The sequence below is a fragment of the Oncorhynchus clarkii genome, unplaced genomic scaffold (genome assembly GCF_045791955.1).
Source record: "Oncorhynchus clarkii lewisi isolate Uvic-CL-2024 unplaced genomic scaffold, UVic_Ocla_1.0 unplaced_contig_3729_pilon_pilon, whole genome shotgun sequence".
Lineage (NCBI taxonomy): Eukaryota > Metazoa > Chordata > Actinopteri > Salmoniformes > Salmonidae > Oncorhynchus > Oncorhynchus clarkii.
Genome location: NW_027259017.1, coordinates 27,347 through 43,538, shown reverse-complemented (window position 1 = coordinate 43,538; position 16,192 = coordinate 27,347). Strand labels below are relative to the sequence as shown.

The window sequence follows — 16,192 nt, the reverse complement described above, 5'->3', positions numbered from 1 at the left end:
TATGTTGTCTCTCTCTGGGCCCTGTTCCCTCCCAGGTCCAGATATGTTGTCTCTCTCTGGGCCCTGGTTCCCTCCCAGGTCCAGATATGTTGTCTCTCTGGGCCCTGTTCCCTCCCAGGTCCAGATATGTTGTCTCTCTCTGGGCCCTGTTCCCTCCCAGGTCCAGATATGTTTTCTCTCTCTGGGCCCTGTTCCCTCCCAGGTCCAGATATGTTGTCTCTCTCTGGGCCCTGTTCCCTCCCAGGTCCAGATATGTTGTCTCTCTCTGGGCCCTGTTCCCTCCCTTTTTGTATGTTTTACAAAAGCACACAACAGTCAACAATCAAGCACTGAAGCAAAGCAACCTTTTCTCTCCTCTCTGAACACAGTCACCTGTCTCCCCCCAGGTCTGTCTACGTGTCACTTTGCGTGGGCGTTCCACTCGGAGGCTGAGGAGGAGATGTTGAATATGATCCCGGCCATGCAGAGAGGAGACCCTCAGTGGTCTGAGCTACGGGCTGTAGGGGTGGGCTGGTGGATACGCAACATCAACACACTACGCAGGATGGTGGAGAAGGTGCGGGATGATGTGGTGTGGCCTGAACTCCTATCATTGATTGATTGGTTGGTCTTCATGGTTTGATTGGTTGATCTGTGTGTAGGTGGGTAAGGCAGCGTTCCAGAGGAACAACGATCCTTTAGATGCAGCTCTCTTCTACCTGGCCATGAAGAAGAAGGCTGTTCTCTGGGGCCTGTTCAGGTAACACACCTGGAACACACCTGGACCTCTTGCCTGATCCCAGATCAGTTTGTGTTGTCTCACCTTTTTGTTTAGTTATTCACCTCTCCTGGACTTTTCTTTAAAATCCACATTTTATGTTTATCCATGTGTCAGAACTCTATTACATGAATCATGTACAGTAGGTAAATAATGTATATTATATTCTCCTCCTCCTCTCCTCTAGGTCTCAGCGTGATGAGAAGATGACGGTGTTCTTTAAGAATAACTTCAGTGAGGACCGCTGGCGTAAAGCAGCTCTGAAGAACGCTTTCTCTCTGCTGGGGAAACAGCGCTTTGAACAGGCTGCTGCCTTCTTCCTGCTGGCTGGCTCCCTGAAAGACGCCATCGAGGTCTGGAAACGCGCACACAGACACACAGACACACAGACACACACACACACACACACACACACACAGTCTGTTCCTAGTTTAGACCTACTTCAGCTGCACCTGTATTGTGTCTGTTGTTGTGACATTGTCCTCGCCATGGAAACCTGGCACAGACCAATGTTTATGGAAGTCAACTAGGAGGTGTGTCAATGACGTGAGACTCTACAGCTGTGTGTGTGAATGGTCTAGTCTAAACCTGAAAGATAAGGTTGTGGGGATGGTTAGCTACGCAAATGTTGGGGTTACTTTACCTTGGGCGGAGGGTGCAACAGCACAGTCTCAACATGCTGATAGCAGGACACTGCCTAGAGGGGGAATGGGTTCCTACTGTAAGTGTTTGGGGATAGTTTACCAGACAGGTCATCATTGAGGAGAACACTAGATCACACGTTCATCATTTTAGTCTTACTGTTTAGTCACTTTTAGCAAACAGTCTAAACCTTGAACCTTGATTTGCCGTTGAACAGCATTTTTAGTCCAGCAAGAGACAGACCCTGAATACATCTATGGTTGTCAGGTTTCTTAGTAAGTCTATGTTACAAACCCTGCACATGCAGAACCTGCTTGATGTGTGGACAGTGCCTGGTGTGGCTTCTCAGAACTCCATCTACCCTACTCTTACTGTCCTCTCCTCTTACTGTCCTCTCCTCTAAGTGTCCTCTCCTCTTACTGTCCTCTCCTCTTACTGTCCTCTCCTCTTACTGTCCTCTCCTCTTACTGTCCTCTCCTCTTACTGTCCTCTCCTCTTACTGTCCTCTCCTCTTACTGTCCTCTCCTCTTACTGTCCTCTCCTCTTACTGTCCTCTCCTCTAAGTGTCCTCTCCTCTTACTGTCCTCTCCTCTTACTGTCCTCTCCTCTTACTGTCCTCTCCTCTTACTGTCCTCTCCTCTAAGTGTCCTCTCCTCTTACTGTCCTCTCCTCTAACTGTCCTCTCCTCTAACTGTCCTCTCCTCTTACTGTCCTCTCCTCTAACTGTCCTCTCCTCTAACTGTCCTCTCCTCTTACTGTCCTCTCCTCTAAGTGTCCTCTCCTCTTACTGTCCTCTCCTCTTACTGTCCTCTCCTCTAACTGTCCTCTCCTCTTACTGTCCTCTCCTCTTACTGTCCTCTCCTCTTACTGTCCTCTCCTCTTACTGTCCTCTCCTCTTACTGTCCTCTCCTCTTACTGTCCTCTCCTCTTACTGTCCTCTCCTCTTACTGTCCTCTCCTCTTACTGTCCTCTCCTCTTACTGTCCTCTCCTCTTACTGTCCTCTCCTCTAAGTGTCCTCTCCTCTAAGTGTCCTCTCCTCTAAGTGTCCTCTCCTCTAAGTGTCCTCTCCTCTAAGTGTCCTCTCCTCTAAGTGTCCTCTCCTCTAAGTGTCCTCTCCTCTAAGTGTCCTCTCCTCTAAGTGTCCTCTCCTCTGTGTCCTCTCCTCTGTGTCCTCTCCTCTGTGTCCTCTCCTCTGTGTCCTCTCCTCTAACTGTCCTCTCCTCTAACTGTCCTCTCCTCTAACTGTCCTCTCCTCTAACTGTCCTCTCCTCTAACTGTCCTCTCCTCTAACTGTCCTCTCCTCTACTAGGCCTTTATATTCCTAAAGGAACACAGGACAACTCTAACTGTCCTCTACTCTAACTGTCACTTACTTACCTTACCATTACGGTGGCTTGCAAAAGTATTCACCCCCTTGCCTTACAACCTGGAATTAAAATAGATTTTTTTGGGGGGTTGTATCATTTGATTTACACAACATGCCAAGCACTTTGAAGATGCAAAATATTTTTTATTGTGAAACAAACAAGAAATAAGACAAAAAAAACGGAAAACTTGATGGTGCATAACTATTCATCCCATCCCCCCCCCCCAAAGTCAATACTTGTAGACCCACCTTTTGCCGCAATTACAGCTGCAAGTCTCTTGGGACATGTCTTTGACTAGGCCATTCCCAGACATTTAAATGTTCCCCTTAAACCACTCGAGTGTTGCTTTAGCAGTATGCATAGGGCCAATGTCCTGCTGGAAGGTGAACCTCCGTCCCAGTCTCAAATCTCTGGAATACTGAAACATGTTTCCCTCAAGAATTTCTATGTATTTAGCGCCATCCAACATTCCTTCAATTCTGACCAGTTTCCCAGTCCCTGCCTATGAAGACCATCCCAACAGCATGATGCTGCCACCACCATGCTTCACTGTGGGGATGGTGTTCTCGGGATGATGAGAGGTGTTGTGTTTGTGCCAGACATAACATTTTCCTTGATAGCCAAAAAGCTCAATTTTAGTTTCATCTGACCAGAGTACCTTCTTCTTCCATATGTTTGGGGAGTCTCCCACATGCGTTTTGGCGAACACCAAACATGTTTGCTTATTATTTTTTTAAGCATGGGCTTTTTTCTGGCCTGGCCACTCTTCCGTAAAGCCCAGCTCTGTGGCGTGTACAGCTTAGTGGTCCTATGGACAGATACTCCAATCTCTGCAGTGGAGCTTTGCAGCTCCTTCAGGGTTATCTTTTGTCTCTTTGTTGCCTCTCTGATTAATGCCCTCCTTGCCCGGTCTGTGAGTTTTGGCGGGCAGCCCTCTCTTGGCAGGTTTGTTGTGGTGCCATTTTCTTTAAATTGTTTAATAATGGATTTAATGATGCTCTGTGGGATGCTCAAAGTTTCTAATATTTTTTTATAACCCAACCCCGATCTGTACTTCTCCACAATTTTGTCACTGACCTGTTTGGAGAGCTCCTAGGTCTTCATAGTGTTGCTTGCTTGGTGGTGCCCCTTGCTTAGTTGTATTGCAGACTCTGGGGCCTTTCTGAACAGGTGTGTAAAAATATATACTGAGATCGTGTGACAGATCATGTGACACTTAGATTGCACACAGGTGGACTTTATTTAACTAATTATGTGACTTCTGGAGGTAATTGGTTGCACCAGATCTTATTTAGGGGCTTCATAGCAAAGGGGGTGAATACATACGCACGCACCACTTTTCCGTTTTTAATTTTTAATTAATTTTTGAAACAGGTCTTTTTTTTTTTCATTTCACTTCACAAATTTGGACTATTTTGTGAATGTCCATTACATGAAATCCATTTAAATCCATTTTGTAATGCAACAAAATAGGAAAAATGTCAAGGTGGTTAGAGCGTTGGACTAGTAACCAAAAGGTTGCAAGTTCAAATCCCCGAGCTGACAAGGTACAAATCTGTCGTTCTGCCCCTGAACAGGCAGTTAACCCACTGTTCCTAGGCCGTCATTGAAAATAAGAATTTGTTCATAACTGACTTGCTTAGTAAAAAAAGGGGGGGTGAATACTTTTGCAAGGCAATGTATATTCCTTATGGAACACAGGCCAACTTTAACTGACCTCTACTCTAACTTCACTGTCCTCTACTCTAACTGTACTGTCCTCTACTCTAACTGTACTGTCCTCTACTCTAACTGTACTGTCCTCTACTCTAACTGTACTGTCCTCTACTCTAACTTCACTGTCCTCTACTCTAACTGTACTGTCCTCTACTCTAACTGTACTGTCCTCTACTCTAACTGTACTGTCCTCTACTCTAACTGTACTGTCCTCTACTCTAACTGTACTGTCCTCTACTCTAACTGTACTGTCCTCTACTCTAACTTCACTGTCCTCTACTCTAACTGTACTGTCCTCTACTCTAACTTCACTGTCCTCTACTCTAACTGTACTGTCCTCTACTCTAACTGTACTGTCCTCTACTCTAACTGTACTGTCCTCTACTCTAACTGTACTGTCCTCTACTCTAACTTCACTGTCCTCTACTCTAACTGTACTGTCCTCTACTCTAACTTCACTGTCCTCTACTCTAACTGTACTGTCCTCTACTCTAACTGTACTGTCCTCTACTCTAACTTCACTGTCCTCTACTCTAACTGTACTGTCTTCTACTCTAACTGTACTGTCTTCTACTCTAACTGTACTGTCCTCTACTCTAACTTCACTGTCCTCTACTCTAACTGTACTGTCCTCTACTCTAACTGTACTGTCCTCTACTCTAACTGTACTGTCCTCTACTCTAACTGTACTGTCCTCTACTCTAACTGTACTGTCCTCTACTCTAACTTCACTGTCCTCTACTCTAACTGTACTGTCCTCTACTCTAACTTCACTGTCCTCTACTCTAACTGTACTGTCCTCTACTCTAACTGTACTGTCCTCTACTCTAACTGTACTGTCCTCTACTCTAACTGTACTGTCCTCTAACTGTACTGTCCTCTACTCTAACTGTACTGTTCTCTACTCTAACTGTACTGTCCTCTAACTGTACTGTCCTCTACTCTAACTGTCCTCTACTCTAACTGTACTGTCCTCTACTCTAACTGTACTGTCCTCTACTCTAACTGTCCTCTACTCTAACTGTACTGTCCTCTAACTGTACTGTCCTCTACTCTAACTTCACTGTCCTCTACTCTAACTGTACTGTCCTCTACTCTAACTGTACTGTCCTCTACTCTAACTGTACTGTCCTCTACTCTAACTGTCCTCTACTCTAACTGTACTGTCCTCTACTCTAACTGTCCTCTACTCTAACTGTCCTCTACTCTAACTGTACTGTCCTCTAACTGTACTGTCCTCTACTCTAACTGTCCTCTACTCTAACTGTACTGTCCTCTACTCTAACTGTACTGTCCTCTACTCTAACTGTCCTCTACTCTAACTGTACTGTCTTCTACTCTAACTGTACTGTCTTCTACTCTAACTGTACTGTCCTCTACTCTAACTGTACTGTCCTCTACTCTAACTGTACTGTCCTCTACTCTAACTGTACTGTCCTCTACTCTAACTGTACTGTCCTCTACTCTAACTGTACTGTCCTCTACTCTAACTGTACTGTCCTCTACTCTAACTGTACTGTCCTCTAACTGTACTGTCCTCTACTCTAACTGTACTGTCCTCTACTCTAACTGTACTGTCCTCTAACTGTACTGTCCTCTACTCTAACCGTACTGTCCTCTAACTGTACTGTCCTCTACTCTAACTGTACTGTCCTCTACTCTAACTGTACTGACCTCTACTCTAACTGTACTGTCCTCTACCCTAACTGTCCTCTACCCTAACTGTCCTCTACTCTAACTGTCCTCTACTCTAACTGTACTGTCCTCTACTCTAACTGTACTGTCCTCTACTCTAACTGTACTGTCCTCTAACTGTACTGTCCTCTACTCTAACCGTACTGTCCTTCAACTGTACTGTCCTCTACTCTAACTGTACTGTCCTCTACTCTAACTGTACTGTCTTCTACTCTAACTGTACTGTCTTCTACTCTAACTGTACTGTCTTCTACTCTAACTGTACTGTCTTCTACTCTAACTGTACTGTCCTCTACTCTAACTGTACTGTCCTCTACTCTAACTGTACTGTCCTCTACTCTAACTGTCCTCTACTCTAACTGTACTGTCTTCTACTCTAACTGTACTGTCCTCTACTCTAACTGTACTGTCCTCTACTCTAACTGTACTGTCCTCTACTCTAACTGTACTGTCCTCTACTCTAACTGTACTGTCCTCTACTCTAACTGTACTGTCCTCTACTCTAACTGTACTGTCCTCTACTCTAACTGTCCTCTACTCTAACTGTCCTCTACTCTAACTGTCCTCTACTCTAACTTCACTGTCCTCTACTCTAACTGTACTGTCCTCTACTCTAACTGTACTGTCCTCTACTCTAACTGTACTGTCCTCTACTCTAACTGTACTGTCCTCTACTCTAACTGTACTGTCCTCTACTCTAACTGTACTGTCCTCTAACTGTACTGTCCTCTACTCTAACTGTACTGTCCTCTACTCTAACTGTACTGTCCTCTAACTGTACTGTCCTCTACTCTAACTGTCCTCTACTCTAACTGTACTGTCCTCTACTCTAACTGTACTGTCCTCTACTCTAACTGTACTGTCCTCTACTCTAACTGTCCTCTACTCTAACTGTACTGTCCTCTACTCTAACTGTCCTCTACTCTAACTGTCCTCTACTCTAACTGTACTGTCCTCTAACTGTACTGTCCTCTACTCTAACTGTCCTCTACTCTAACTGTACTGTCCTCTACTCTAACTGTACTGTCCTCTACTCTAACTGTCCTCTACTCTAACTGTACTGTCTTCTACTCTAACTGTACTGTCTTCTACTCTAACTGTACTGTCCTCTACTCTAACTGTACTGTCCTCTACTCTAACTGTACTGTCCTCTACTCTAACTGTACTGTCCTCTACTCTAACTGTCCTCTACTCTAACTGTACTGTCCTCTACTCTAACTGTCCTCTACTCTAACTGTCCTCTACTCTAACTGTACTGTCCTCTAACTGTACTGTCCTCTACTCTAACTGTCCTCTACTCTAACTGTACTGTCCTCTACTCTAACTGTACTGTCCTCTACTCTAACTGTCCTCTACTCTAACTGTACTGTCTTCTACTCTAACTGTACTGTCTTCTACTCTAACTGTACTGTCCTCTACTCTAACTGTACTGTCCTCTACTCTAACTGTACTGTCCTCTACTCTAACTGTACTGTCCTCTACTCTAACTGTACTGTCCTCTACTCTAACTGTACTGTCCTCTACTCTAACTGTACTGTCCTCTACTCTAACTGTACTGTCCTCTAACTGTACTGTCCTCTACTCTAACTGTACTGTCCTCTACTCTAACTGTACTGTCCTCTAACTGTACTGTCCTCTACTCTAACCGTACTGTCCTCTAACTGTACTGTCCTCTACTCTAACTGTACTGTCCTCTACTCTAACTGTACTGACCTCTACTCTAACTGTACTGTCCTCTACCCTAACTGTCCTCTACCCTAACTGTCCTCTACTCTAACTGTCCTCTACTCTAACTGTACTGTCCTCTACTCTAACTGTACTGTCCTCTACTCTAACTGTACTGTCCTCTAACTGTACTGTCCTCTACTCTAACCGTACTGTCCTTCAACTGTACTGTCCTCTACTCTAACTGTACTGTCCTCTACTCTAACTGTACTGTCTTCTACTCTAACTGTACTGTCTTCTACTCTAACTGTACTGTCTTCTACTCTAACTGTACTGTCTTCTACTCTAACTGTACTGTCCTCTACTCTAACTGTACTGTCCTCTACTCTAACTGTACTGTCCTCTACTCTAACTGTCCTCTACTCTAACTGTACTGTCTTCTACTCTAACTGTACTGTCCTCTACTCTAACTGTACTGTCCTCTACTCTAACTGTACTGTCCTCTACTCTAACTGTACTGTCCTCTACTCTAACTGTACTGTCCTCTAACTGTACTGTCCTCTACTCTAACTGTACTGTCCTCTACTCTAACTGTACTGTCCTCTACTCTAACCGTACTGTCCTCTAACTGTACTGTCCTCTACTCTAACTGTACTGTCCTCTACTCTAACTGTACTGACCTCTACTCTAACTGTACTGTCCTCTACCCTAACTGTCCTCTACCCTAACTGTCCTCTACTCTAACTGTCCTCTACTCTAACTGTACTGTCCTCTACTCTAACTGTACTGTCCTCTACTCTAACCGTACTGTCCTCTACTCTAACCGTACTGTCCTCTAACTGTACTGTCCTCTACTCTAACTGTACTGTCTTCTACTCTAACTGTACTGTCTTCTACTCTAACTGTACTGTCTTCTACTCTAACTGTACTGTCCTCTACTCTAACTGTACTGTCCTCTACTCTAACTGTACTTTCCTCTTTCTCCTCCTGTAACTGTCCCTCTTCTCTAGGTGTGCTTGGAGAAGATGGAAGATATCCAGTTGGCCATGGTAGTAGCCAGGCTGTACGAGGCTGACTATGAGAGCAGTTCCACCTGCCAAGCCATCCTGTATGAGAAGGTTTTGGGCTGCCAGAGGGACGGGTCAGGGTACCACTGCACCAAACTACACCCGGACCCATTCCTACGCAGCATAGCCTTCTGGATCATGAAGGACTACACCAAGGCCCTGGACACACTGCTAGAGTGCATCCCCAAAGAGGATGATGAGAACCCAGGTGAGCAAGCATGGTGGTAGATCACACCCTCAGAGAGGACAGGGATGTTTCAGCTGAGTGCTGATGCTATATTCTAACTGGATTGATTTGCATTGACCTCTATCGACCTCTTACTTTCTCCCTATCCCTCCCCTTCTCTCCCCCTCCTCTCCCCTCCTCTCTCTCTCTCCCTTTTTCCCTCTCTAACCCCCCACCCAGATGTGATGGTGAAGTCGTGTAACCCAGTGGTATTTAGTTTCTATAACTACCTGAGGACACACCCCCTGATCATCCGCCGCCACTACGCATCCCCTGAGGGTGCTGTGACATCATCACTAGGCCTCACCTCGGAGAAGAGCAGCGTCGACGAGATCAACCTCATCGAACGCAAACTCTTCTTCACCACGGCCAACGCACACTTCAAGGTCTTTGATTTGTTTTAATCAATCATTTAATAACACAATTCAACCACACATGGATACAATGCATTTAGAAGCATCGAAGATAACACAAAGTTGACAACTTAAAAAATTATATTGTATTATACCTGTACAGTCGTGGCCAAAAGTTTTGAGAATTACATAAATATTAATTTTCACAAAGTCTGCTGCCTCAGTTTGTATGATGTTAATTTGCATATACTCCAGAATGTTATGAAGAATGATCAGATGAATTGCAATTAATTGCAAGGTCCCTCTTTGCCATGCAAATGAACTGAATCCCCCAACAACATTTCCACTGCATTTCAGCCCTGCCACAAAAGGACCAGCTGACATGTCAGTGATTCTCTCGTTAACACAGGTGTGAGTGTTGACGAGGACAAGGATGGAGATAACTCTGTCATGCAGATTTGAGTTTGAATAACAGACTGGAAGCTTCAAAAGGAGGGTGGTGCTAGGAATTATTGTTCTTCCTCTGTCAACCATGGTTACCTGCAAGGAAACACGTGCCATCATTGCTTTACACAAAAAGGGCTTCACAGGCAAGGATATTGCTGCCAGTAAGATTGCACCTAAATCAACCATTTATCGGATCATCAAGAACTTCAAGGAGAGCGGTTCAATTGTTGTGAAGAAGGCTTCATGGCGCCCAAGAAAGTCCAGCAAGCGACAGGACCTTCTCCTAAAGTTGATTCAGCTGTGGGATCGGGGCACCACCAGTACAGAGCTTGCTCAGGAATGGCAGCAGGCAGGTGTGAGATTCTGCATGCACAGTGAGGCAAAGACTTTGGAGGACGGCCTGGTGTCAAGAAGGGCAGCAAAGAAGCCACTTCTCTCCAGGAAAAACATCAGGGACAGACTGATATTCTGCAAAAGGTACAGGGATTGCACTGCTGAGGACTGGGGTAAAGTAATTTTCTCTGATGAATCCCCTTTCCGATTGTTTGGGGAATCCGGAAAAAAGCTTATCCGGAGAAGACAAGATGAGCGCTACCATCAGTCCTGTGTCATGCCAACAGTAAAGCTTCCTGAGACTATTCATGTGTGCGGTTGCTTCTCAGCTAAGGGAGTGGGCTCACTCACAATTGTGCCTAAGAACACCGCCATGAATAAAGAATGGTACCAACACTCCGAGAGCAACTTCTCCCAACCATCCAGGAACAGTTTGGTGACGAACAATGCCTTTTCCAGCATGATGGAGCACCTTGCCATAAGGCAAAAGTGATAACTAAGTGTCTCGGGGAATAAAACATCGATATTTTGGGTCCATTGCCAGGAAACTCCCCAGACCTTAATCCCAGTGAGAACTTGTGGTCAATCCGCAAGAGGCGGGTGGACAAACAAAAACCCACAAATTCTGGCAAACTCCAGGCATTGATTACGCAAGAATGGGCTGCCATCAGTCAGGATGTGGCCCATAAGTTAATTGACAGCATGCCAGGGTGGATTGCAGAGGTCTTGAAAAAGAAGGGTCAACACTGCAAATATTGACTCTTTGCATCAACTTCATGTAATTGTCAATAAAAGCCTTTGACACTTATGAAATGCTTGTAATTATACTTCAGTATTCCATAGTAACTGACTAAAATATCTGAAGACACTGAAGCAGCAAACTTTGGGAAAGTTAATATTTGTGTCATTCTCTAAACCAGGGGTGTCAAAGTCAAATGGACGGAGGGCCAAATAAAAAAATCAGCTACAAGACGAGGGCCGGACTGTTCGAATGTTCATTGAAAAAATTTTAAATGACGCATATAGTCTAGTGAACCTAATTGAACCTACTGAAAACCTAACAAATATATTACAATATGATCAGATAAATAAAGCAATATTTTCTTATGGCTCTGTCAGTAATCTTTAATTTTCAACAGACACAAAAGACAAATTTCCTTTATATAAATATCCCCATAACATGAACATTAAATGAAAGAAACCGGTATTCAAGGCACCATCAGTAGACTATATTTTCTATTTTAGCAAAAGTGGGCTAAATTTACTTCAAAGAAAAAACAATAATAGCAATTTTCTATCATCCACTCAACTGAAATATTTTTAAAATATAATTGGATTGAAATACAAAAAAATAAAGTGCAAAAATCTATTAATCAAAAACAACACTTTGTTTAAGGAGAAGTAACATGCAGTGAAAACAAATATTAAATTTTAACTTTTAAACTTGAACTGAGTAAAAACTCTAAATATGTGATTGCACAGTAATGTTCACTTGTTTGAGGTTGAGGGTGATACTTGGTGGTGTCCCATCTTTTCCACAAGTTCATCAATGTTCGGGGTAAGGCTCTGAGCTGAAGAAATCCTCAGAATTGAGTGGAGGTGTTCAGCAGTAAGTCGACTTCTGTGTGATGTTTTGTTCAGGTTCATCAAAGAAAACAGTTGTTCACACAGGTATGTGCTGCCAAACATAGACAACGTTTGAGCAGCCTGGATGCGCAGCTGGGGCATTGTGCCGGGGAGGAAACGGGCGAACTCCGCAGCACCCACTGCCGCATATTTTGCCCTCAGTGCATCATTGCATTGGAGGTCAATCAACTCCATTTGGAGGTTTGGTGGTGAGCTTTCCACGTCAACAGCAAATGGGTTACCGAGCAGTTCCAACCTGCTTTTTTGTGCTTCAAAGTCAGCAAATCGGCGTCGAAAGTCAGCGGCAAGCATACCTATTTTATCAGCCAACTGTGTGCTCGGGAACGCACTGGTAGAGAGCTTCTCTTTCATGGTCTGGCAGCTGGGAAAGTGGCTCAAATTTTCTTTCCGCATCTGCGTCTCCCACAGAGTCAGTTTGGTTTTAAATGCCTTCACTGTACTGTACATATCAGAGATGACACGATCCCGACCCTGCAGCTGCAAGTTTATTGCATTCAGATGACTCGTAATGTCACACAGAAAAGCCATTTCACACAGAAACATTTCGTCTCGGAGTTGTGTTGTGTCTTTCCCTTTGCTGTCCAAGAACAGACAAATCTCCTCACGAAGCTCGAAACATCTTTGAAGCACCTTTCCCTGGCTTAGCCATCGCACCTCTGTGTGATAAGGCAAATCACCATGCTCCGTTTCTAACTCCGTCAGAAATGCCTTGAACTGGCGGTGATTCAAACCTTTGGCTCTGATAAAGTTAACTGTGCGCGTGATGATGCTCATTACATGCTCCATTTTCAAGGCTTTACCGCACAACGCTTCCTGGTGTATGATACAATGATAAGCTGTCAGCTCACCTGTCGCGTTTTCCTCTTGCATCTTTTCCCGTATCTTCGCCACCAGTCCGCTCCTGTGTCCACACATCGCAGGTGCTCCGTCGGTTGTCAAACCCACAAGTTTTTCCCAAGGCAGCTCCATCTCATTTACACATCTTGACACCTCTTCATACAAATCATGCCCCGTAGTTGTGCCATGCATAGGACGTAAAGCCAAAAACTCCTCTGTCACGCTTAGGTTGGAGTCCACTCCGCGGATGAAAATTGACAACTGGGCAATGTCAGAAATGTCGGTGCTCTCATCCACAGCCAAGGAATATGCAATAAAATCTTTTCCCTTTTTCACAAGCTGCTCTTTTAGATTGATGGACAACTGGTCTACTCTCTCGGCAATGGTGTTTCTGCTCAGACTCACATTTAAAAAGAGTTGCCTTTTTTCTGGGCAAACTTCGTCACAAACTTTAATCATGCAGTTTTTGATGAAATCCCCCTCCGTAAATGGCCGGGCTGATTTAGCGATCTCTTCTGCCAAAATAAAACTGGCCTTGACAGCAGCCTGGCCTTGTGATTTGGCTTTTTTGAACAGAGCCTGTCGAGATTTGAGGCCTCGTTTTAATTCCTCTGCCTTTTGTAGCCTTTGTTCCATGTCCATATTCTTGTTTTTGTCCGCGTGTTTCGTTTCATAATGTCGTCTCAGATTATACTCTTTCAGTACCGCCACACTTTCTCCACACAGAAGACACACAGGTTTTCCAGCTACCTTCGTGAACATATACTCCAACTCCCACCTTGTTTGAAACCCCCGGTTCTCAGTATCCACCTTCCGTTTTGCCATTTTTGATGGGTATCTGAAAGTTAATTTTACTGTGATGCTGACGACTGCTGTGCCAATAAATATTGAAATGAAGCAGCCTACTGCTCGGTGCGTCACCTTTGCATTGTGGGAAATGTAGTATTGGTGCGTGTAAAAGATCTGCGGGCTGCCGGCTTGCTGCGGGCCGGTTCTAATAATAAATCAAGATCATCCCAGGGGCCGTAAAAAACCTTCTTGCGGGCCGGATGTGGCCCGCGGGCCTTGACTCTGACATATGTGCTCTAAACCTTTGGCCACGGCTGTAGTATAGCACTTATTATAAGGTGTAATGTGGCACGGCATTAAAAACTATAGTCATTGTATACTAACAGTATTTTAAGATTAGTATCATTTTTCTCACCTTTTATAAATAAAGGATAAGTTAATTCATCTAAAAGTAATGTTACTAATAAAGAGATATATTGGGGGTAAGGCCCTGCTATAGACTAGTGTCCTGTCCAGGGGGTGTACTGTACATCAAGCTGCCTCACCATACAGAAACTGGAGATAGACTAGTGTCCTGTCCAGGGGGTTTTACAGTACATCAAGCTGCCTCACCCTACAGAAACAGGAGATAGACTAGTGTCCTGTCCAGGGGGTGTACTGTACATCAAGCTGCCTCACCATACAGAAACAGGAGATAGACTAGTGTCCTGTCCAGGGGGTGTACTGTACATCAAGCTGCCTCACCCTACAGAAACAGGAGATAGACTAGTGTCCTGTCCAGGGGGTTTTACAGTACATCAAGCTGCCTCACCATACAGAAACAGGAGGCTTCTGCCATATGAACGGTTTCGGCTCGTGGAAGGCTACTTACTAATGTTACTAATAGAGTTATTCTGTTTTGTAATAAAGGTGGGCTGTCCAGTGCTTGCCCTGGAGGTGCTCTCTAAGATCCCCAAGGTGACCAAGAAGACAGTCTCCTCGTCCCCCCTAAGTAAAGGCTCTTCCATGGCCAACGTCAGCTCTAGCCTGCCCCTGGAGAATGGGAACCAGGGGGCCCTGGACTGGGCCTCTCCTGCCCCAGTTAAGGCCAATCCTGCCTGGGGTACAGAGGAGAGCTCAGCCACACTGGACTGGAGCCAACCTCTGGTCAAAGTGGAGGACGATGGACTCCAGCTGGACTGGGGAGATGATAAGAACGATGAAGATGATACTGATGGGGGTCTAACAATGAAGAAGACTGATGAGGCGACCAAAGCTGACGAGGGGTCTGGGGGGGTGAGACCACCTGGGCTTCAGAGAGAGGACTCTCAGGTAGGGCTGGCGACATCATCAATATAACCACTAGTCAGTATAACCACTAGTCAATATAATTGACTGTTGAGATTACTTTAAAAGAAAACCGAGTTGATACATAAGCTCTGTGATAGTGGAGAAAGTAGTGTTGGGAGTTCCTTGTCTGTTAACGTATCATCCAAAAAGATCATTTCATTTTTTTAACACGATAAATAATTTTCTTGTTTATTGAAAATATCTAATGTATCAGTCTAATTAAAAATATGATTTTTTCTGTAAGAATATTATATAGGTATGACACTGTTAATATAGAGTTATTATGACAGTTAAGTGCTACATATTTCCAGAACCATCTCTGCTCTCAGGGTGAGTCTGAGGTGGACGTGATCGCAGAGCAGCTGAAGTTCAGAGCGTGTCTGAAGATACTGATGACAGAGCTCAGGACGTTAGCTACGGGCTATGAGGTGGACGGAGGGAAGCTGCGCTTTCAGCTCTACAGCTGGTTAGAGAAGGAGATAGGGGCCATGCACCGCATCTGCAACTACAAGGTACACACACACACCATCTGCCACTACAAGTTACACACACACACCATCTGCCACTACAAGGTACACACACACACACCATCTGCAACTACAAGGTACACACACACACACCATCTGCCACGACAAGGTACACACACACACACACCATATGCAACTACAAGGTACACACACACCATCTGCCACTACAAGGTACACACACACCATCTGCCACTACAAGTTACACACACACACCATCTGCCACTACAAGGTACACACACACCATCTGCCACTACAAGGTACACACACACACCATCTGCCACTACAAGGTACACACACACACACCATCTGCAACTACAAGGTACACACACACCATCTGCAACTACAAGGTACACACACACACACACCATCTGCCACCACAAGGTACACACACACACACACCATCTGCAACTACAAGGTACACACACACCATCTGTCACTACAAGTTACACACACACACACCATCTGCCACTACAAGTTACACACACACACCATCTGCCATTACAAGGTACACACACACACACCATCTGCCACTACAAGGTACACACACACACACACACCATCTGTCACTACAAGGTACACACACACACACCATCTGCCACTACAAGGTACACACACACACACCATCTGCCACTACAAGTTACACACACACACCATCTGCCACTACAAGTTACACGCACACACCATCTGCCACTACAAGTTACACACATACACCATCTGCCACTACAAGTTACACACACACACACACCATCTGCCACTACAAGGTACACACATAGACCATCTGCCACTACAAGGTA

At 44.8% G+C, this 16,192-nt stretch overlaps 1 protein-coding gene across 1 annotated transcript in view; it reads left to right on the top strand.

Moving 5' to 3' along the window:
* Positions 1 to 368: 368 nt before the first annotated feature.
* Positions 369 to 16,192, top strand: part of LOC139399423 (dmX-like protein 2) — a gene marked incomplete at its 5' end in the record, with an annotated part of 41,187 nt that continues 25,363 nt past the window's right edge. Inside the window, 7 exons of the mRNA XM_071144830.1 lie at positions 369 to 556; positions 642 to 739; positions 945 to 1,110; positions 8,854 to 9,118; positions 9,317 to 9,522; positions 14,452 to 14,853; positions 15,201 to 15,383. Of these exons, the coding sequence (XP_071000931.1) occupies positions 369 to 556; positions 642 to 739; positions 945 to 1,110; positions 8,854 to 9,118; positions 9,317 to 9,522; positions 14,452 to 14,853; positions 15,201 to 15,383 (1,508 nt within the window). The remainder of the gene's footprint in view (positions 557 to 641; positions 740 to 944; positions 1,111 to 8,853; positions 9,119 to 9,316; positions 9,523 to 14,451; positions 14,854 to 15,200; positions 15,384 to 16,192) is intronic.